Source organism: Motacilla alba, chromosome 6, assembly GCF_015832195.1.
Source record: "Motacilla alba alba isolate MOTALB_02 chromosome 6, Motacilla_alba_V1.0_pri, whole genome shotgun sequence".
In the NCBI taxonomy this organism is placed as follows: Eukaryota; Metazoa; Chordata; class Aves; order Passeriformes; family Motacillidae; genus Motacilla; species Motacilla alba.
The window spans coordinates 7,003,540-7,026,606 of record NC_052021.1 but is presented as its reverse complement, the minus strand read 5'-3'; the positions used below and the strand labels follow the sequence as shown (position 1 = coordinate 7,026,606).

At 43.6% G+C, this 23,067-nt stretch overlaps 1 protein-coding gene across 1 annotated transcript; it reads left to right on the top strand.

The window, feature by feature from the left end:
• Positions 1-222: 222 nt before the first annotated feature.
• On the top strand, positions 223-9,313 carry CDK1 (cyclin dependent kinase 1). Its single transcript, XM_038141538.1, has 8 exons — positions 223-291; positions 1,638-1,688; positions 3,079-3,235; positions 4,290-4,413; positions 4,791-4,961; positions 5,516-5,679; positions 5,807-5,948; positions 8,973-9,313. Exons 2-8 carry the CDS (start codon positions 1,652-1,654, stop codon positions 9,084-9,086), a joined length of 909 nt encoding a protein of 302 aa, XP_037997466.1. The 5' UTR covers positions 223-291; positions 1,638-1,651; the 3' UTR covers positions 9,087-9,313.
• The last annotated feature ends 13,754 nt before the right edge of the window (positions 9,314-23,067 follow it).

Sequence of the window (23,067 nt, the reverse complement as noted above, 5' to 3'; positions counted from 1 at the left end):
GGGGACGTCCGGTGCACCCTCAGCTTGCCGCGCCCGGCCGCGCAGCATTTCTCTATTCCACACCCCCCCCCCCCCGCGGAGCCGAAAGCCGCCCTTTGGGCCTCGCTTTGGCGCGGAGCGCGCTGATTGGCCGCTTTGAACGGGCCCGGCGCGGCGCCATTGGCGGAGCGCGGCGGGCGGCCGGTTCGAATGCGCGGCGGCCCCGCCCCCGGCTCGCGCGGTGCTGCGGACGTGCCTGTGCGGCGGCGGCGGCGGCGGCTCGTGCGGCGCGCGCGCGCAGCGGCTCCGCAGGTGAGGGGCGCGCGGCGGGGCCGTTGGCGCGCGGGGGGCGGCGGGCGGCCGGGGCAGAGCGATGCGCGCTCCCGAGCCCGAGCGGGGTCCCGCGCCCCAGCCCCGGGCACAGCGCGGCCGCCCGGCCCGGCCCGGCCCCGTGCGCGGCGGGCAGCGCCCCGGAGAGCCGGCCACGGAGCGCCGCGGGGGCTGCGCTGCACCCGGCCGGGCCTGCGCGGCCAGCGGGCGCTGCCCGCCCTGCCCGGAGCCGGAGGTAACTCGGCTCTGCTCGGTATCCGTAATCCGCCCGGGGCCGGCCCAAAGCAGCGGGGGAGATGTGGGGTGCTCGTCCCGGCTACCGCGTCCCGCTGTGCGGGCACTCCGCCGGTAACACCCTGGGCCGGTGTCCCCTGGCGTGGCGAACAGCCGGTTCCGCAGTTATGCACAGGGACATTCCTGGGCCGGTGTCCCCTGGCGTGGCGAACACCCGGTTCCGCAGTTTTGCACGGGGACATTCCTGGGCCGGTGTCCCCTGGCCCGGTTCCGCAGTTATGCACAGGGACATTCCTGGGCCGGTGTCCCCTGGCCCGGTTCCGCAGTTTTACACAGGGACATTCCTGGGCCGGTGTCCCCTGGCCCGGTTCCGCAGTTTTACACGGGGACATTCCTGGGCCGGTGTCCCCTGGCCCGGTTCCGCAGTTTTACACGGGGACATTCCTGGGCCGGTGTCCCCTGGCCCGGTTCCGCAGTTTTACACGGGGACATTCCTGGGCCGGTATCCCCTGGCCCGGTTCCGCAGTTTTACACGGGGACATTCCTGGGCCGGTGTCCCCTGGCCCGGTTCCGCAGTTTTACACGGGGACATTCCTGGGCCGGTGTCCCCTGGCCCGGTTCCGCAGTTTTACACGGGGACATTCCTGGGCCGGTATCCCCTGGCCCGGTTCCCCAGTTTTACACGGGGACATTCCTGGGCCGGTGTCCCCTGGCCCGGTTCCCCAGTTTTACACAGGGACATTCCTGTCCGTTTCTAGCCCGTTCCTCTTGAGCGAGTAGTTAGGTAAAAATGATGAGTAGGGTGTACTTTTCTCAGCTCCCTGCAGGAGCTTTCTTCAAGGATTTTTAATTTTTTTTTCTCCTTGGAATCGTTGCCCTCTGGTACCTGGGGGTGTAGTGTTTATAACTGGGATTCTGAATAAATACGTTCTGTGTTTCTGTTGATGAGAACAGTTAAGTGTTTCACATTACATCTTAACTATGTGAGGCACTACTCGCTTCTAAAGACTTGGCAGAGGTTCAGTGACTTGTCTGTGTTCAGGACAGCAACTGTTCACCCTCATTTTCTGTTTCTTTTTTCCCGTCCATTTCAGGGATAACCACAGCAATGGATGATTACACGAAAATAGAGAAGATTGGGGAAGGTAAGTATGGGGAACAGTGAGCTTTTAAATGCTCCATAGTTTAAACTATGAAGCGTCCCAGAAGACCTGTACACTCTGCCTGTTACAGGAAATACTGAGATTCAACCGAGTGGCTAAATAAGCCTGTGGCTTAATTACTGTGATAGTTATGTACATCTGTAAAAGCTTTCAGCCTGCCCCTTTTTTTGAAAGTGACATGGTCTTTTTAAAACAACTGAGGAGTATTGAAAAGTGCCCGCCTTCATTTTGATGGCTAATGGTGTAACATTGCTGCAAAAGGGGGAAAAATTATGTTCTGAGTCCTGAAACCAGCTTACAGTTTAGGAAGCTCCCCCGTTTCTCTGAATGTGAACTTAGCAGTTGCCCCTGAAGTTGTGCAGTGTGTTGTTTTGCTTGGAGCTGCTGGCAGGGAGTAGTATTTTCTGGATTGCTCTGCTCTGGTCATATACGGGCAGTGCGGGTGTCAAAGGAAAGCAAGATAACAAAGCTCTGTGAGAAGTGATTTTTTAACAATTCCTTCACCTTGAGGCACTAAGAAGATGGCTTCAATGCAGGTGTTAGTCACAACCCCCCTGTTACTGCAAATCCAGCCTGTGATCACTGTAGAAGTCTGTGTTTTATTAATTGGGAGTTTGAAGTACATTGCTCTGAGATTGCCCACTCTGAGGCAATAGCAAAACGTGTGCTTGCATCTTGCAACAAAGCTTTGTAACCAGAGCCTTGTGCCTGAATCTTTCTGAAATAAACTAGTTTGGGCTTCATGTAAGGGATTACTGCTTCAAGAAGGGTCAAAAGAGAAGGCTTATGATGTCTTGGTTTGAGGGTGCTGCTTCTGTGAGCACTGATGATTAAGATGGATTGATTTGAGATTTACTCTTGGTTCCAATTTCAGCTTCTGCTGACACCCACAGCACTAGCCTCTCTCCTGCACTGAGCGTTGTGCCAGAGGTATTTGTACAGCTCACACCCATGGATCCTGGATATCAGACTGCAGAAGGAGCACTACTTGCATTTGCAGCTAAACCTTTAGCATTTTAATGTGATGTATCAATGGCAAGATCATAATCCTTTATAATGATCTTGCCTGAAAGTTAATCTACTTGAAACTGAAATAATACCTGATTTTATAACTACATCTTCCAAATATTCACCTCTCACACTTAGGCTTCAAAGTACCCTGTTCTCACAAATGCTACACTTCATGGGTGGCATTCTTTAAACAAACAAAAATATTGCTCAGTTCAACTCTACAGCTAAGTAGTAGTTTGTAATCTAAACCAATACTCCATTTGTAAAGGCCTTTTTCTATGTTAGCAGCTCCTGTTTGCAATAACTTATTTGTACCTGAAGCTGGTACTTCCTATATTTGTTTCACTGTCTTTTTGTTCAGGTACCTATGGTGTTGTGTATAAAGGTCGTCACAAAACCACAGGCCAAGTGGTTGCAATGAAGAAAATACGTCTAGAAAGTGAGGAGGAAGGTGTTCCAAGTACTGCTATCCGAGAAATTTCTTTATTAAAAGAGCTGAATCATCCCAATATAGTCTGGTATGCATATACTGGTATTTAGCTAAACTCTTGGAGGGGCACTAGCTCCCATCAGATCATAAAGTATTTTCTCCCTCATCTAGTGAGGTGAGAACCTCTCTGCTTAAAACAGTGTCTGCTTTGCAGCAAATATTTTAAATCCTATATTTATGCCAGTTTTCTAATTAAGCCTTCCTGATGCTGCCTCTTTGTTCTAGGAATCTAACAAATTTTTGCTAATGTAGAAATTCCTGTAAATTCTTTTCAGCGAGGATATTGTGAGAATGGAGGCACACCTCATGAAAACTGGCTATAGCTGTTACTCCAGGCAGACTCAGAAGTTTATTTACCACCTTGGAATACTGTTTGACTTCAGTGTTCTGATGTTTTCCCTACTCTTCTGTAGCAGGAATTTAGATGTGTTTTGATGCTGTCATAGCTGGCACACCTGAGCTATGAGTGAAACTTCTGTCAGTGACTGCTTGACGTGTAAAAATGATTCCTTCCATTGTCTTCCCACAGCATATTTGCTTGCTCTTTGATGCAGCCAAATACTTAATCTTTACCGTGCCTTAAAACTGGCCAGGTTCCAGCCAGGTAGTGTCTCAGTGTGTGTATGTTTGGGTTTAGGAACCCTTACACTCCAATAAGGATGGAGAAGATACTTAAAAATGTGTGCAAATCCTGCTGTGTCTATTGGATTCCTATTAAATATTCCTTTAAGTTCCTAGTAATTCAGGCTCTGCTGTGACAAGCCAGCTTCAAAGAAGCTAGGCACCAACACCCACAGGTGGGGGTTTTTTTAATGGCAAAAGTATATTTTTCTTCAGACTCCTGTGTCTGATTTAAGAGAACATAAGTTTAAGAGGAAGCTTATGGGCTTTTATCTCAGTTTGACACAATTTTAGATACACTTGATTTTCCAGATGACAGTATAGCTCACTAAGTCTGTTGTTTGAAGACTTTTAAGACTTCCTCAATAAATATCTGGAAATATCAGCTTCTCTCCCTGTTGAGAAAGGAAATGGGAGTTCATGCATTTTGCAGTGGAAGTAATTCTATCCTCAATTTTTAGTCTTCAGGATGTTCTCATGCAGGATTCAAGACTGTACCTCGTCTTTGAATTCCTTTCCATGGATCTCAAGAAATATTTGGATAGTATTCCATCTGGCCAGTATCTGGAGCGTTCACGTGTCAAGGTAATGAGGACCATTTCTTAAGCTAAGAGGGAATTTAATGATGACCTACTAAACTATAAGCAGCTGTTATTGTCAGTATAATTAACTCCTTGAGGAGAAAGGAAAGGTTAAATAAGCAGCAGTAGATAATAAGATGAATGCGAGTTTTGCTTTCAAATGCCACTTGAAAATCTTTTAATTACTGAGATTAAACTGCCTTAAACTAATCTTCAGAATTAATTTGTGTAGTTTTTTGATTGATATTAACTCAGTATCTGCAGTGCTTTGGATCTCCATTTCCTGCTGCTGTGGGGAGAGCTAATGAAGGAACACCTTTGTGTTGCAGGACACTGGCATGTACTAAAGGTAACTCTTTTCTGTCACCTCATCCTTTCTAGAGTTATCTGTACCAAATTTTGCAAGGCATTGTCTTCTGCCACTCCAGAAGAGTTCTGCACAGAGACTTGAAACCTCAAAACCTCCTGATAGATGACAAGGGAGTGATTAAACTGGCGGACTTTGGATTGGCCCGAGCCTTTGGAATTCCAGTGCGAGTCTACACACATGAAGTGAGTTGGGACATACTTCTGGTGGTTTGGATAGTGTGTACTTGCTTCTTGCTAAGAACTGATTCTGAAACAGATGAAGAGGATCAGATTTTTCAAGCCATAAGCTAACAAAACTATGAAAAAGTTAATCTTTTGTTTTCCAAAACAGTTTTCCACTTCTTTGACTGTGGTTTCACTGTAAGGTTCCAAAACATTTTATGAATCCCACTCAGAGTGAGTCAGATGGACCCAAACTTGTTGCTCACTGTGTCATAAAGGCATTTTTGCTTTGCACAGCACTCGGGTTTGAGGAGTTTTGTGGCTGGGTGCCAAAGGATTCCTGCTCTTAGGGGAGTTTTGCAGGCAGCTGCTTTTCTTGAAGTAGAAGCTACTGCAATGGAGTTGGTTTGTCTACAAATGAAGTTTGAAACTAGTATTACACTTCCACTAAGACTTATAGTACTGGCTGTTTTTAACAAAAAAATGTGAATGTTGCTCAATAACAAATGAGCCATTTATCTTGCAGTCAATTAAAGGACCTGATTCCACAAACTTAACCTTTCCTTGTTCCACAGGTAGTGACACTGTGGTACAGGTCTCCGGAAGTGCTGCTGGGATCTGCTCGTTACTCTACTCCCGTAGATATCTGGAGCATAGGAACCATATTTGCTGAGCTGGCAACTAAAAAGCCACTTTTCCATGGGGATTCAGAGATTGACCAGATCTTCAGAATCTTCAGGTATGCAAGGCTGAACCTTTCCTTGCTACCTGTGTGGCACCACACAACAGTTGTGTGTAATTACAAGTGTAATAGCACACACAGATTTCAGACTAAATTGCTTAACATTTTGCTTATGCTTGCACAGAGCTTTAGGGACCCCCAACAACGAGGTATGGCCTGAGGTGGAATCCCTGCAAGACTATAAAAACACATTCCCAAAATGGAAACCTGTCAGCCTTGAAACACATGTCAAAAACCTGGATAAAGATGGACTTGATCTGCTGTCTGTAAGTAGTCTGTCCTAAAGTGCTGATTAAGAACCTGAGTGGGCTGTTTGAAATACTCCAGAATACACAAAGCTGTACTCATCAGTCATAGCTAGAAGGAAAATAGGGACATCTTCAAGCTATCAGCACCTTGTGTGACATTAATTCCTTTCACAAGTAATATCAGACTATTTTTCACGTGAAGCAATTATACCTCAGCTTTTTTATAATAATAAGCCAGGTACAACTTGAAAGTGAGGATGAGTCTTTACAAAGAGGTTTAATTGAAGGCTTCTGCCCATAAAGTAGCTGTCACCTTTCTGCTGCCAGCACCAGTTGTGATGTGGCTGTGTGAGTGCTGAGCCAGTTGGAAATGTTTCTTGTATGGTAACATGTGGATAAATCTTGGTGGGCTCATCTTGGTTAAACTTTCATGATGGTCTTAACTGAATAAACAAGGATAGAAACAGCTGAATGTATTGATTAGCTGAGACAAGAAACTTAGTTCAAGTCTGTCTGTAGTGTCTGTCTCAATTGCCCTTAAATTTGAAGCTAAATATTTTTGGCTGTGGTGTATTAACTTTTAATTGGTATCTTTTGTGTTTAGTGTGAGTTTCCTTTACTTCTGTGGCCAGGCAGTTAAACTACCACACCAGGATTTTAATTGGCAAGCTCTTCATCAGTCTTTTCCATTTAGTGCTCCTCCGGCTCATGTGCTGCCACTGTGGGCTAATTTAGGTCACATCTTAGGTGTGCTCTTGGATGTCCTGAGGGATGATAATGTACCTGGGCAGTCCTTTGGCTGTTCTAAAGCTGCATTTGTACAGTGCAGACCTACAGATGGGGGTGTGGGTTGGGTGCTCTGTGTGTCTGGAGACAAGCTGACACTTCAGAACCCCCTTGTACAGCAGAAGCTGTGTACCCAGCTCAAGGCTGTAAGCAGTCACAAAGCAGCTCATCACCCATATTGGTAATATGGCAGAATACTCTGAATGAAGAAGTGTTACCCAAAAAGCTCAAATGATCACAATCTCTGACAATTTTTCTTGGGGGACAGAGCCCCAGTTCACACTGACAGCCTGAGCATGTGTTGAACATGTAGTTGTCCTGGATAGCTCTGAACCTTGCAGCACAGTTGTCTTCAGAGATATGACCCCTGACAGCAACTTTATTAAATCAATTTGAAATAATTGTTGCTGACTGTATTTACAAACTGAAATGAAAGGAACAGGCAGGAGAATCTTGTTGAAACAGCTGCATGAAAAGGACCTGCCAAGGGCTCATCTGAGCTTAGGTGGGGCTTCACTCTGTGAAACCAATGGTTGGGGCTGCTGCTAATAAGAGCAAAAAGAAGTACTAGTTCTTCATGGTGTTAACATAATTCTAGTCTCAAAGCATATTAAAGTCTCTAAAGTCTTGTACAGTTCTGCCCTAATCAGTGTTAACATTTTAGTTTCCTATTAGTGCCTGGTGACAGTGGTATTCCTGACTGGAATCCCTTTAAGTTTCCTATGGCACTTGTAAGCCTTTTAAACCCATAATATAACTTTAAAGGCAACAAAACTAAATAGTTTGTTCTAGAGCACAAACTCAGATATGTCAATGAAAAAATGTTTCCATGTTTAATTTCTTTTTCTATAGACTATTGCAGATGTGTGTAATGGAGCTGTCTTTGAAAACGTCTTAACACAAAAATGTAATTCAAATTCCATGAGTGAGGTTGTGAGTTTAAGACCTTAATAAGCTAAATGACTTCTGTGGCCAGCATTTCAAAGCACTTGATGGCTGTCCTCAAAAGTTTTGAATTATCAGGATGGTAGGTGCCAGGGAAAATTAATGTTCCAGACTGCTCAGAGAGCTTTCCTTCACTTGCTCTATCAGTTGTGGTGCTGTAGTCTCAGTGTCAGGGTCCCTTTCTCAGAGCAATTTCCCTCTTTGAGTCAATTTTGAGAGAAGCTTTGATATCAGAGTTAACTACTGTTTTAGGTATAGGTAATGGGAACTTGCCACAAGGTAAAATTGGACATGCAAACGCAAATCTAGAGGCAGCATTGCATTTGGCAGAAGTTCAGAGAATATAAATACAAATTCAGTGGTTTAAATCAACCTGGAAGACTCCCTGAATAATGAAGTGTAAAGATAATTAAACGTCAAGACTGAATACTGGGCAGAGTAAGACTGGTTAACTTTTGTTCTGGAAGACAGATTTGTTGTGCAGACAGGGGAGAGGCAGCTGGTGGAATCCTGATTACTTGAATTTGAAATGGTCTGTCCTTTAGTAAGGAGAAATAAAAAGACTGCTCATTTTGGGTCTAGTACAGAACTGCTGAATGCTTCATTCCTTTTTCAACCCCTTCTATAAGCTATAGATACTTTTTTTAATGGCTAGGAAAACAAATTTCCTCCTGTTTTAGGAACTTCTGAGGGTTATTTTAATGGCTGTGACACCCTCTCTTTTTGCTGTCATCACCTTTGAGGTATTCAATTGAAGTATTTTATGGCAAAGAGACTCAAGGGTTAACTGTTTTCTTCAGTTCTACCTGCTTGTAGTCTACTTTCCAATTTGGATTTTGAAACTGAGTGAGCATTCTCTTATTTTAATTGTAATGTCACCAGCCTGAGCAGAAGCCATTTGACATCACTTTGCTTAATGTCAGCAACATGTGTTAGACCACTTGTCCTTGTAAACATTTAGGGCTTTACCAGCCTAGAGCTTATTAATTTCCCTCAGTAAGAAGCTGAGACAATTATTGCTGCTTGGGTGCCTGGTTCTGGATTTGGTACCCGGACACAGGCCCTTGCCTGTCTGCTTGGTTATTGCACAGAGGAGTAAAAGGGATTCTTCATCTTCTGAGATGTTATGCACTGCTACTGACTTGTAGGGGAAATAACCTCTCCAACTGGGAGAGCACAGAACCAAGGGGGAAAATGTCTTTGTAGTTGCTTTATTATTATTATTATTATGGTTAAATATCTATGTATTTAGCATGATTTTAGCTCACATTTCATGAGGAAGTAAATGTGGGGTTTTTTTTTTTCTTCCAGAAAATGTTAATTTATGATCCTGCAAAAAGGATTTCTGGCAAAATGGCCTTGAACCATCCATATTTTGATGATTTGGACAAATCCACTCTTCCTGCTAATCTGATTAAGAAATAGACCTTCGGACTAAATCATCCAGAGTGAAATAATTGTGATTACTTTTACTCTTAAGTCTGTCATTTCTATGTCTGTCTTTTTGCTCTTAAGATTAGCTGTATTCAGTTTGTTTTGGTTTAAGTGTTATCTAAATGTAAATATTAACCTGTCAGTTCTGAGTTCAAATACAATGCAAATATTGCTGCAATTAATGCAGTCATCTTTCTATAAATAAAGCTTTAACCCCAGTGAAGGACTGAACTTATTTCCAGGCCACAGCTGCTCTACAGAAGGACACTTGTTTTCTTTGGAATGCACTGGAAAGGTATCACTTGGCTAAAAAAGGTGCTGACCCAAACTTCTAAATGGTTGTTCCTGGTATGATGGGAAATTCTCAAGTTGGAATTGTTTCAGTGTCATGTCAGTTACAATTTTACTCGAGCATGGCAACTGATGTGCCAAAGGACACTGTGAGATATGCTGAAGAACAGCAACTTACAAAAGTGTGGATGGCCAAACTGATTTTGAGTTTTTCAGGGTAGCTGCAAATCATTATTTGAGATAAGTCCCTTGATCTATGTTTTTGTTATTGTCTTGGAGGCCCAAGAATTTATGTTGGCTGTTGTGAACTCCTAGGAATTGTAATCATAAACTGAGATGCCATGTGGCTCCCGACTCATTTCCATAATTAAAGCAGAAGCTTTTTAAAGCTCCCTGGCATTTAACTGAGTAGGTGAGAATATTGTTAAAAGTTCAAATAAAGTTCAAAGGTGTGTACTAATAATGGATTGTGTGTTAGTTTCCAATTCTTACCTTCATTGTTGGCCTTCAGACACATCAGTAGGGATGGGATGTAGGTCTAAGTTTTATTGGCTCTAGGCACTATAGTGCTCCTTTCCTTGCTGGTTGGGGCCAAGGCTTGCAGCACAGTGGGGAATAGTATTAAAAGGATTTAGATTGCTAAATCAGGTGTCTGAAAGCACAGATATGAATTCTGTAAGCAGTGAGGTTTGTAGGAGCCCTGTCCTACAGCTGCTGAATCTGGGCACTAAAAGCAGAGATGCTGACATCCATCCAGTTATCACATGCTTGTTGTGTCCATGAGTAGCTGAAACTGTTAGACCCAGCTTTTGTTAACAAGCAGCACGGTGAGAGATAAATACCACTTGGGCTGTTACCACTGTTATCTGCAAAGTGCTTCTTAATCTCCAGAAACATTGGAGACTTGGCTTAATGGAATCATTTGATAGCAGAGCACGGAGGAGGAGAGGATTTTTCAAATCATACAGGTAAGTTACTTAATTGAAGGCGGGGGGGAAGAAGATTGTGATGCCTGACTCCTTTCTATTCACACCAGTGAAAAGATGCAATTTCAAGGCAAAGTGGGACCTAATTTGTCTCCATTTGCATGTAGTAACTTGATACAGGCTTTACAGGCCAAGAGATTTGTAATTGTTGCTAGTAATTGGTTACCTTGGTGTAGAAACGGAGGGGAACCTGCCAGTATCTGCATTAAAAATCAGAAGCTAGGGCATAGACCAAGTTCTGTGTGTGGAAAATAGTTCAGCTGGGCAAACTAAACATTTTGTCGCAGTACTGGTAAAGCTTTATTTTTATTTTGTAACTAACTGATGTCTGTCTCAGCTTAACGTGATACGGGGAATGCTTTAGCCTATTTCAACAACATAAGCACTAAAATTTCCAAAGTGAGCTTTTCAAACAGTAACTTAGCCCAAGCCCACTCTTTCTTGGTTAGCCAGGCACTGTAACAGCGGCTGTGACATCACTGTAGCTCTGAACGAGCTATTATAGTGCTCCTGGAAAGGGGAGGGGCAGGGGAACACAATACTGTCTATCTGTGCCTCAGTGAGATCAGGTGCTGAATGTCACTGAGACACCTGACTCACTGGCACAGCTCCACTGTCATCATTGAGGCAAACTTATCAGTGAGGCAAATCACCTCCCTTATTGAAAATAATCATTGTTCTTGCAAACTGCCCTGCTGCCTGCACCTAGCATGTGGAAGGTCTGTGATCTTCAAGCTGTGGCCACCTAAAACTCAGTTTTATTCCAGTGAAAACTGGGCATGCTCTGCATTTTGGGGATTTAACCCCATGTGGGTGATAATCAGCAGATCTATTTATTGATACCTATTGCAGCAGCTTTCTTCTGAATGTTGTAAGAACTGGGGATGAAATAATTTAAAAGCAATGTGCTCCTGTCTAAAATGAAGTTCTATAATGTATTGTGGCATCAGTATTGCCTCTGGTACTATGGCTGCTCAGTATCTTGTTTTCTACTAGAGCACAAATAAACCCCAGCTGAAAATGACAAACTTAACTTGGTGTTTGACTTCACTTGCTTGTCCTCCATACCATTAAAAAGTAATGTAGGTGAAAAAGTTTTGTGTATACAAGAAGAGGATTTTACACAGGATCAAACTGGGGTTTTGGCAGTGGGTTGGGTTTTTTTTAAGTTGCTGAGTGCTAGCAGGCTGCTGAAGTGTGGGGTAGGTGTAAGTTTTGTATTGGTCCAGAGCATGAGAAATGCACCTGCTGAGAAAGAAGAAACTTACTCAGTCCAATTGCATTTGCTACACTTAAAATTACTTTAAAGCAGTAAATGACCAGGAAGTTACCAGTGTTCCTATGTTGGTATCTGGGGTTACTTCTGAACAGCCAGTTTTGACCAGCACTATTTCCTTCTTGGTGCCCACAGACCTGCACAAAGGCACAGCACTACCACTGGCTCTGTTTGATTTTATTTTATATCAGGTTTGTAAAGACTGAGTGGGAATAAGGAAACACTGATATACAGGCCCTACTTTCATTAAGCCTGCCTATTTCTTCTCCACCAAGCTCCTTGCCTTATCTTCTGACAAGCAGCATCAATTTATGGAGCAATCTCACAATTTCCCATTGCTTTGACCACCAGCTGCTCTGGCTTACATCTGCTGCATCAATGGCTCATTCCAGGTAATGGCTTTTGATTGTGTTCCCACTGTATTCCTGTGTAAAGCATTGTCTCCTCGTGTGTAAATGTCAGCAGGGTACTGGGTGTTCTCCTCTGTTGTTGGGCATATTTTACTTCTGCCCGGCTATTTCAATATATTCTTGTTGTGTTTGAATCAATAGCAGGCTATTGATGCTGCTGCTAAGAGATTAATTGAGTGATCCCAAACATGTATCTCCAGTTCAGGTGGCTGGCTGCCTTTAATGGAAGAATTGGAGGTGAGAGCTGGTCTCTCCAAATTGCTGAAGTGACAGGCATTATGCCCTGGGGAATAATTAGTAGCTTTACAGCAATAGTTATATTCAGTTCCTTGAATTTAATGAAAACCTTTTTGCTGACCTCTGAAGGGTTTAGAGTAGACTGTTGGGAGGGGATTTAAAAAAAAAAATAAATTCCGCCACTATTTTAAGTGACAACCAATTGAATTCTTAAAAAAGCCTGCAGACAATTCACAAAATACCTGGCCAAATGCAAGGCAATGAGAGCCAAACCCAGGGATCTGGGTAATTTCCAGCATGGACCCTTGGGCCTGAGGAACATGTTTGTCCCATGACAGCTTGGACTTGCTGAGCGAGGCCCATGGGCCCTTCTAACCCACGTGGGGCAAAAGACCTTCCCTCCTTTTCATCTGCTCTCCATCTTCTGCTTTTCTTTGCACAAGACACATTAACCATCACTTCTCCTGCCAATTGTTGGTCTTTCAGAAGCAGGTGGGTTGTTTTTTTTCTTGTAAAAAAGGAGAGATTTGTGCCTGTGTCATGAACAGTCCTCATTGCCATTTCCAATCACCCTTCAGTACTATTTTTCTCCCCTCTCATCTCATCTATTGCCTTAAGAGGCATCACAGAATGACTTTTCTTTAAGGCCATTCCCCTTGACAGTGGTTAGAGGAAGAACATCACAGCCTAGCCAAGGGCTGGCTCTGCGTGTCTTGCTTCCAGCGGGGACTAAAGACAGCGAGGAGGGTGATCTCACACCTGAGGGAGTTCCATCTTGGCTCCTCCATACAAGAGCAGGGCTCTAAGATGCTCCCAATTGGTGGCACAGGGGGGATGAAAGGAGAGGTCAGTCCTTTTCCCCCTGCAGGTTCTCTCCATGGATCTGCTGTGAGCAGCTTCCTGCTGGGGCCTGGCACCCCTCAGACCCCTGAGGGGATCAGCAAGGATTTGACTAAAGGCAGGCAGGGAAAGGACTGTGACTCCGGGTGTCCCTCTTGGTGGGACATCTTGGGTAGGTCCCCACAGGATCTCAGCCTTTCTGGTGTGATCTCAGACCTCAGAGCAAGCCAGTCCTTGACGTCCTGTGCTTCACTTCAGCCCTCTGCCATGTAAGCTGTGGACAGGAGTGTAAAGATTTCACAGCTGTTTGCTGGACCGTGTTTGATCTGGGCTCTGAGCATATAACATTTTGTGTTACAAATGTGCCTGAGACCTGACAGTTTTTCTCCTCACAATCCAGATGTGTTTCTGAAGTATCCATTAACTCACTGGCTGCAAGAATGAAGGGGGGCTCTCCTCTCTTAGATTTGTCTTGATCATTTTTTATTTTAAAACTACCATCTGAGGATGAGGAATTGCAACTTCTAATAATTACCTCACCCAGCTCAGAATATCTTCCTCAGGTATACTGAAACTACTGAATTCCTGGGAAGCTACTCAGCATCCTTTGGTGGCAGGCAAAAAGAGGAACCCAAACAGTGTAGAACAGAGAAAACTGGCAGATGGATAAGAAAGGTTAAATTATTCTGTGTTTCTATAAGGAAAAAAGTATTTCTTCAAAATTGTTAGAGAAATTTTCATTAATAGTAAAATAATAAATAATATTTGAAATACTTCAGGAATGTGTAATTTAATTTTTTTTTTTTTTTAAATCTCATTTTATGAATCTGGTGCTTTTCCCTAGACCAGTAATTAAACAGATTTTATTTTCTTTCATAGTATTTGGGGCTTAATATATACATGTATGAAAATAAAAAAAATGAAACTGCAGCAAAGATTATTTCTGAAGAGCTGCAACAAGACATGTAAAGTCCTGATGTGTATTTGGGGTAGAAGTTACATTTTCCTATTATTCCTGAAGTTTGTGTTGCCTCTCCCTTGGCCACGCGGTGTCACTCTGGCACCTCGGTACCGGCAGCCCGGCAGGGGGGCAGGGAAGAGCAGAAAAACTCTCTCAGACTCTCCTGGCTCCATGAAAAATTGAAGGATATTTATTTTCTGGTAGGCAGCCAGGCTGAAAATAATATCTGAATTGAAAGCCTTTCATGAAACATCTGGGCAGTTAAATTTTGCAAACTTCAAAGATGTCCAGTACCGTACTGACATACTGATTTCTCTCTTTAGTGAAGAATCACTTAGGCTAGTGCACAAAAGCCTCTGTAAAAACCGTTTCATGCTGAAATTAATGATCAAAATGACTATGCTTAATAAAGCAGCTATCACAGGAGTGCCAGTCAATATAGTTAAACTCCAACAGGCTCATAATCAGTCTCTCAAATCGCTATCAATTGTCCACAGTGGCCAGTTTTGCAGTGATTTTTTTGAGGTCTGCAAGCTTAATCTCCAGATTTTCCATTTTGGATTTGATACGTGTGTGCAAAATTGCGCCTGTGGTTTTCTCCTGCAGGCTGTCATTTTTTAAGTACCTTTCATAGGCTTGACTAGATTCTCTGCTGGTAAATAATGGTAATAATAATAATAGAGTAATAATTTATAGCAGTTGAGAAGCTGGTCCTCAACACTGACTTCAAACATAAGGACTTATTTTTACTTGTTGATATGTGTTCTCCTAAATGCAAAAGCTAAAAGCAGAACTATGTCAAATACTTCCTAGATGACTTGATCTGCTCTTAGAGCCATGGGATTATGCAGTCACATGCCTGGTAAAATTCACCCCAGTGCTGGTACATGAAGCATTAGGATTTTCTTCTCTCCTCTCAATGCACAGAGTGATGTACAGCTAAATAACCACCATAAGTTTATACTAATAATTCTGTTAACTGAGCTGCTTGAGGCAGAAATGCAAGTGCTAATGTGTAGGAGCTGTACTTTGATAGTTATTTTTGGGAATGAAAAAACACACTAATAATTTCCCAGTTCTCATTCAAGTACTTATAATATGGTCTAGGTAAAGTTGCATTTTACACATAGTAAAAGATGATAAATAAATGTAAATACACAGCAGGTGTCCCTCTGTTATGCCATGTGGACCTGTCAGAGTACTTGTTCTGGTAGGCAGGGAAAAATACTAAAGCTTTATAGTGCAGCATTTTCAAAGAGAAGTAAAAATCACACATAGCATACCCATTTCCATAAGTAACATTAATTTTACAGACAGAGATTGAGCACAAAGAAAAAGAAAGTCTTTAGCAGAATCTGTCATTGACTTAACTCTGAGAGTCCCCATACATCATTGTTCGACTCCTGGAAAGCCCAGCCAGGGAGTGGCTGTGATTTAACTCTTACTGCACATCTCCAGCACCCCAGGCTGTAAGCCAGGCTGTGCCCCTGTACACCAGGAGGGCTAAAGGTCATCTTCAGGAGGTTCAGCACGGCTTGCAGTGCAACACACACACTGTCAGCTGCAGGAGAGGCACCAACAAGCACTGCAGTGCTTGAATGACCCTGTGCTGGGGGCGCTTGAGACAGCACTCAAGTTCTTCCTAAAAGGCTACAGGAAAGAAATCTATGGAAGATGCTCCTTTTTTCTTAAAAAAATTATTAAATGTATTCTAACTAGAGTCATCAGGTGGCTACTGCCATGTACAGTTAAAACTAGACTGGTCCCCTTGAAGAAAAAACTAGATAAACAAGGTAGAGTTTAATTTGCTCTCATGTCAGTAAGAATAAAAAAAATAGCTCTAACATTATGGTTTGCTGCAATGAAAAATTATACATAGCATTTTATTCATCTATGTAAAATAATTTTTTCATGTAATGTTTTCTTAGTTAAAAATAACCCTGACTTAGAAAAAGACAAGTTTATGGATAACAAAAAGCAGTGCTTGTCCAGGTTTTCCCTTCTTCAAGCTTTGAACAAGTATCAACTGTTTTAATTAGCTCTCAACACCTTTATATTGTCATATGAACTGGGAGTACTCTGCATACATGTAACAGTTACTTTAAACAGGGAGTATTTGCAAAGCAAATGGTTGTGTTTGACAATCTCTCTGCAGCCAAGCCGCATTAAAAAAGGGTTTTGCTCTGTTTCCATTGCTTGTTTGATTTGACTTCTTTAATTTCTTAGGATAGGAGTAAATGTCCTTAAAATCCATTTGGTTCTTTGAAATATGGAGAGTATCTCCCAGCTGATGAAGCCAACAGGCTCAGTGGACTGCCTTTGTGTCTAGGGAGGATGGATGGACATAGCTGGGAAATTGATGTTTCCAGCACCATTTCTGCAGTGAGTTTTGAGGGAATGTGGCTTTTTGCCTGGGAGAAGCTAAAGCAAAGTTGCAAGTTCTGGGCCTCCCATTTGTTTATCTCAGATGCCAATTTTTCTCCTCCTGAATGTGATTATTACATTTACAACACAACACTCGGCTGAAACTTCAAGAAAACTGGAAACTAGTGTTACCTCCAGCAGAGAGCAAAACAAACACATTCCTGCAGTGTGTTTTTCCATGGCCAGACTCAAATTTCACATCAAACAAATCTAGCAAGTGACAGGTCACAACACATGCCTTTAAAATACCAGAGGAAGGAAAGCTTCTTCAGCAGCAACCAGATAAAACCAAACCCCCAGAATTTTGAACAGCCTCAGAGCATGTTAAAGGCACACCCCAGGCAGTTTTCACTTCAGTAGCCAGCCCACAACCAGCACTAGTTATTCTGCAGTCATTCCTTGTGTTAGGACAGGGATTGTCCTGCTGTCTGGATCTTAAGCCCTATACTGAAAGTCTTCTGTAACTTCAGGTCTCCTGAGGGAAAAAAACAACCAAACAAAGCAAAACTAGCATGCTACTGCATTACAATTGTGGCTTGCTTAGATTGAGGAGGAGCACACAACAAGGAATAAGCTCACATGCTCTCTTGATTTACCAAAGGCATGGCCAAAATGGAAAGGTTATTCTGAGACATGACATTACTCTCAAGCAGCTGGCCTGTACCAGGTGGTACGTGCTGTTAAACTATGACAAATGAGAGGTAATCCAAGTTTAGTTCTTACAGAAAACATACTTAAAAAAACACCCAAAACCAGTCTGGTCTAAGTAACTGAGTATTCAGAAAGTTCTCTGACCAGCAGAAAAGTTTCTCATCATCTGACCCTACAATTTCAAAGTGACAGGCTCAAAGCATTTGCCATGATTTTGACAGTGCTCAACATTGCCATTTTAATAAATTGGCTTCCAAAGGAAAGATTTTTCTATTCAGTGAATTCCCTTATAAGGGCCCAGAAAGACTTTCACCTATTGAGGAGTTCAAGTCAGCTTTTCAGATTTTACCCTTGGGATTGTGGAAAAAGAGCATGGGACTCGTACAGAAGAGTTTCAGGCCACGGGAGTTATATGCAAGCTGGAGGAATTGCCAGTCGTAAAGATTTGTCATTAAAGTAAGTGAAGGTTTATTATTATTACTTTATTGTTATTATTCTAATAATTTCTGGCTATAAAATGATGAGTTATGTGATCTCAATTGGCCCCATAAGACTTTCTGACCAGATAAATGAGTCAAAGTGAGACATCAATACTGGAGGTTTAATGTCCTGTGGCTATGTGGGATTATCAGTGTCTGCTCTCATTTAAAAGGCTTCTTGTTTCAGAGAAGTGGTCACAGCACCAAGCCTGACAGAGCTCAAGAAGCATTTGGATAATTCTCTAGGGCGCATGGTGTGGTTCTTGGGGATGGTGCTGTGCAGGACCAGCAGCTGGATTTGTGCATCCCTTCCAACTCAGCATATTCTGTGATTCTGTGATTTTAAAGTCTCTAGGCCTCTCAGAGGCATTACAAGATAAATAGCCCCACTGTTATAGGGACTAGCTGTACTTGATTGTGGCTTGTCAGCCTGCATCTGCTGGAAGAACACAACCACTGCTTTGTACAAAGCACCTCCAAAAATTCCACATCCCCTCAGCAGCCTCCTGCAAGGGCCCAGAGGGCAGGGTGTGAGGCTTGGCTCAGCTGTCCCCATCTGTGTGCAGGGACTGGATCCCCAGAGCTCTCTGTTGATGGGGGCAGGTCCATCCCAGGGCCCACCTGGGCCTGTCCCATGTGCAACAACCGCAGTGGGCTTGGGAGGTCACAGCCCCTAGAAGCAGTACCAGGGCTGGCAGGAGCAGGTGAAGGGAACAGACCCACATCTGTTCTATAAAATGCCCATCACTTTCCTGGCAGGAGGCATCTCGCCTACAGCAGGTAAAATTGCAGCACGAGGAGTGTTTACCTGAAGAGATTGGCAGGACACCCCCAAGAGCTTCATCATGCTGAAGGAAACACACTAATACACCGAGGAAAACATACCAATAACCCCTGAGAGCTCCAGAGACTCTCTGATGGACACATCCAAAGCATGTGAGTATCCCCAGAATTTCTTCATACATTTAGTCACATGTACCTATTCCCTGCAAACCCACAGGCTGTCACCAAATGCAGTGTGTATCACATGGGCAGGTACAGCAGCAAAGGCTGCTCCAAGGAAGGGGTGAACCTCTCACCTCTGTGGGAGGTCAGGGAGCAGACACAGGAGTGTTTGCCTTCTGTTGTGCAAAGGACAACACCGAAACACTGAAATCCTTCCTCCTCAGGCCTTGCTGCCTGATGGAACCCAGGAAGAGAGGTTACATGTGAACAATTTCAGGAAAATTTCAGCTGCAGACTGAAAGTGAAGCAACAGTACACACACAAGGATTAAACACCACTATCTTTCTCTGATGATCAGCAGAATTCTTTTACCTTTCTTCCTCAAGATCCTCTGAGGAGACGCTCTCTTTGAGATCCAAGTTCCAAATTTTAGGCAGGGCTGTGGCAGTTGACTCCACAACAGAAGACTATGTCAAAGCCTATGAGTAGGTTTACACGATGATGTAAAAATATTTTTCATTAAAACTCTTTTCCTTCCAAGACAAAAGCAAGAAGGCATTATTGCACTTAGTAGAACACAATTTCAGCAGAAAAAGATGGATATAACAATTGAAACCTATGCTGAACTTTGTAGGTTAAAGGCCAATGAAATAAAGCCCAGGGGAGGAGGAAGAGGAGGGGAGGGGCTGCAAAGGCTTCTGGGGAACAGGAATGCTATAAAAACTGAAGGTACTCATTCAGAGTTTGTTGCTGGAGGACAAGAGAAGAGTACTCAGAGCTAAAGGAAGTGGAAGGTAAACTGCTTCATGCTTCTTGGGCTTAAAGGGATCTTTTTGTTCCATTATATATGAAGCATATACTGGAAAAGAAGATGTTTATATTCCAAAACCTATAGAAACCCTTTGCATAAAACCTTGCCTCCCATTGCACTTCAGCAGTTGCCTGCTCTTAGCAGTTTAGGTCTGTGTTTGTTTAACCTGTATGTTTGCTTCTAGACTGAACTAGGGGCTCCTTGCAGCTTCATCTGTCTAGTTCTGGCATCCAGGACCTCAGCTGGCTATGAGCCTTCTTCTGCTGGTTTCAGTGGGGTTGGCTTGTGCTAGTTCATGACACTGCTGCATGCCTCTGGTGAGAAAATAGTTGTAAATTCTCATAGTCTTTGGACTTCAGTCACTGCTCCCTGCTGCTACACTACACTATTGTGCCAAAGAAAGAGGTGTTTAATTAAGGAATAAGTAGTAAAACATCTAATAACTGTAGGGATGAGCTGCCATGTGAGATATCTTGGCCACAAATCCCAGCTGGTCACTAATAGCAGGGCAAATGCTTTGCTCAAAACTATAAGAGGGAATTGTTGTTGTAGCTTTATACAGTGAGTAAGGACAAGTAGGTGTGGGGCTCTGTGCAGCTGATGTACTTCCAATTAACTCCCACAGAGTACTTTTCTATTACTTTTTCCCTACTCAGGGAGGTAATCCACCTACTTAAAAGAGGTGTTGTGGTGCTAAATTAATTAATCTTAGTAATATGCTTTTATGGCTCTGCTCTACTGTGGAAAAGTTAATGATCAGCTACTGCTATTGCTTGAGTTAGGCTCCCAACAACCATTCAGATTTTAACTTACCTTCTTTAGATGTTGCAATGCCTTTTTAGTTTGACACATTTTCCTCTTCTCCTGGAAATCCTCAAAACCCTTACAACAAGCAGGTAAAAGATCCCAAAACAGGAAGGGAGCCTCCTATTTCTGAGGTAACATGATGCTCTGTCACAGCCATCCACACAGCTCTGCTCTAGCTAGCAGTGCAAAGGCAGATTTGATCTGAGGCAGGCTCCAATACCTGCAATTCAGCAGAAAGCAGAGCCAAGAGGAAGCCATCTGTGCAGGTGGCACTCGTCCAAAGGGAAGGGTGGGAAGGTTGTCCTAAGGACTCACCTGTGGCCCTGCCTAATGAGTTGCTCCAGTGCTTCCCTGCAGCTGGAGGTCAGAGGGTGATGGGACAAGGGGGAGCACCTGGAGCTGAGTGAGTGCATGAGGCTCGCAAAGACCCTTCTCAGCTGAGGTGAATGCAGGTGAATCCACTCATGGGGATGATTCTGCATCTACTGACAAGGCCTGGTTTCTTCTCCTGTTCCCTACCATGAACACTTCAGCCTCCTCTAAAAATTCTTTTCCTTTTTCTTCCTCCCAGTCCAAAAGGCAGTAAGTGTCACAGTACCCCCAAGGGCCTGGTCTGCCCAACAGGATGCCAGTGAGGCAGGGCAAGGACAGAAGGCACTATTCTCCCTGAACTTTAAATCCTCTGAATCTGTCTTTAGGAAAAGCTGTGGGTTTGTTGACCACATTAGTTCAATAACAATATATTCCATATATACTCCATTGATAAATATAGGTCTTCTCTCTAAGGTTTGGGTCTCTATTAAAAAAAATCCTGGTCCTAAGCCCTCTCACAAACATGGCTCTCAGCTGAACCTGGGCACTTCCCAAAAGGCATTTATGGCAGATCAAGTGATGTGCTGTGACTGAAATCTATTTATCAGCATATCTGGGAGGAGTGTGTTGCCTCTTCATCCTTTCACAAAAAACAGTGAGGACTGGGCAGTGTCTGATGGCTCTGACTGTGCCTTGTTCTGTCCTTCCTGAGGTGCTGCACAAGCTCACTGATGGGACTTGCACAAAAACAAGTGTAACTTTAGCTCTGATGTGAGCACACCTACAGTTAGATTTAATCACACTTGTTGCCCACACCTTATAGTTTACAAAAAGCTTGAGTTCCAAGAGGGAGGAGAATGTATGGAGAGGAAAGAACCGCTTCAGTTTTAAAAGCAAGAATTGACAGAGCCTAAACTTTTAAAACTATATGTAAGAAATACATGGAAAAACATATGTAACTTAAACTAAGGGCACGAAGCCAGAAAACCCAAGGACAGCACCTCAGTTTGCTGTTTAAAGGGTCCTCAGCTACCCTGGACACAAGTGAGAAGCTCCCACTACAGGGAAGGTGCCAGGCTCTGCTGTGTCTGCTGGAGTTGAGAATTGAACTGGTGTGAAGTGGCAGAAGTCAGCAGGTCTGGAGTCTCATTTTTAGGTGAAAAATTGCACTGTGAAAGCAGAAAGCTACAGTAAAAAAAAAACAAACCCACAGCACTGATCCGCTAGCCAGGAAAGAACTCATCAGAGACAGATAAATACAACTTCACACACTTCAATGTGTAAACCACTCAACAAAATAAATTATGCTATGCTGGCAAAGTAGTAAAAGGCCTTAAGAAAATTGAAAAAGCTTATAGCAATGAAGGATTATTCCCAGTGCAATAGAAGGAATGTGTATCACACTAAGTGACGGTGCTTTGTCTGTGAAAATCAGCCAAGTGAGGGAGCAGCAAGGCCGAGGGCAGGCAGAAGTGATGCTGCACACATATTTACCTTGGCTCTCTGCAGTCAGCAACAGGCTCAGGGCCATACTTAAAGCAAGACATATCTCCCTCTTTCCCTACTATCATTGCTCACAGCAGGGATTTCTTTTGTTAATATGCTACTGTGCAGCTCTAGAATTGGAAACTGATTAATTCCCAACAGGCAGAAGGGATTCCTAGAGAGCAGGGCAGTGTAGGTGACCCCGGGGATCACAAGAGCTGAATCTACAGCATCACTTAGGGTGCTTGGTTAGGGCAAAATGATTCAAGATTATTTAAAATCCCTGGCAGACTATTTGTGCTGTGCATCCCCATATGATTTTGCATCATCCAGAACAAAAAGCAGCATTCACTGCAGTCTGAGGGCAGATTTCATCATTAGGAATATTGGGCAGGACTAGTACGTGTCACTCCCAGGAGGTGATGCCTGGCTGTGGCTCCTGTGCCCAAAGGGGTGTCTGTTTTGCAGTCTTTCAGCCCCACAGTCACTTCATGGAGCTGACCTCTTCTGACCTCCTCTTTGGCATACAACAGTGTAGGAACACGACAACATTCCAGGAATAGATAGAAGGATAAATCCCTTTGCTTTCTCCTTTCATGGGCTGAACCTGTACTTGCCATGAGGCAAGTGATGAGCTCCTGAACTGACACCCAGTAAGCCCAACCTGTACAACTGCAAGGGGCTCTGTTGCAGCAGAGGGAGGGGAACAGCAGGTTTGGGTCCTTGTAGTGAGGCAGGGGAGTCCTTAATCACAATCTCAGGAACAAGCAGATGACCAAAAGTCAGCTCTGCCCTGGTTCCTGCCTCTGACAGTGGCCAACAGCAGATGATCCAGGAAATATAAAAAAAAGGTAAGCACAAAATTATATTTGGTATAATACTCCCAGCTTCCAATGCCTTGGGCTTAAGTTCTGAAGTAGAGATAGTTATCTGTATTTGATAGGTTTCTTCCCTGAAGGTTTCTTTTGGGAGCTGTGTCAGCTTCCAGCCTGTGTTCTCTGGCAAGAAATTTTGCAGCTCAGATAACACTGGTGTGAAGATGAGCTCTTGGTTGTGA

Coding starts and splice junctions, on each gene's coding strand:
- CDK1 (XM_038141538.1), top strand. CDS start 1,652: ATGGATGATTACACGAAAATAGAGAAGATTGGGGAAG. Junction 3,236..4,289: donor AATCATCCCAATATAGTCTG/GTATGCATATAC, acceptor CTCAATTTTTAG/TCTTCAGGATGTTCTCATGC. Junction 4,962..5,515: donor TGCGAGTCTACACACATGAA/GTGAGTTGGGAC, acceptor CTTGTTCCACAG/GTAGTGACACTGTGGTACAG.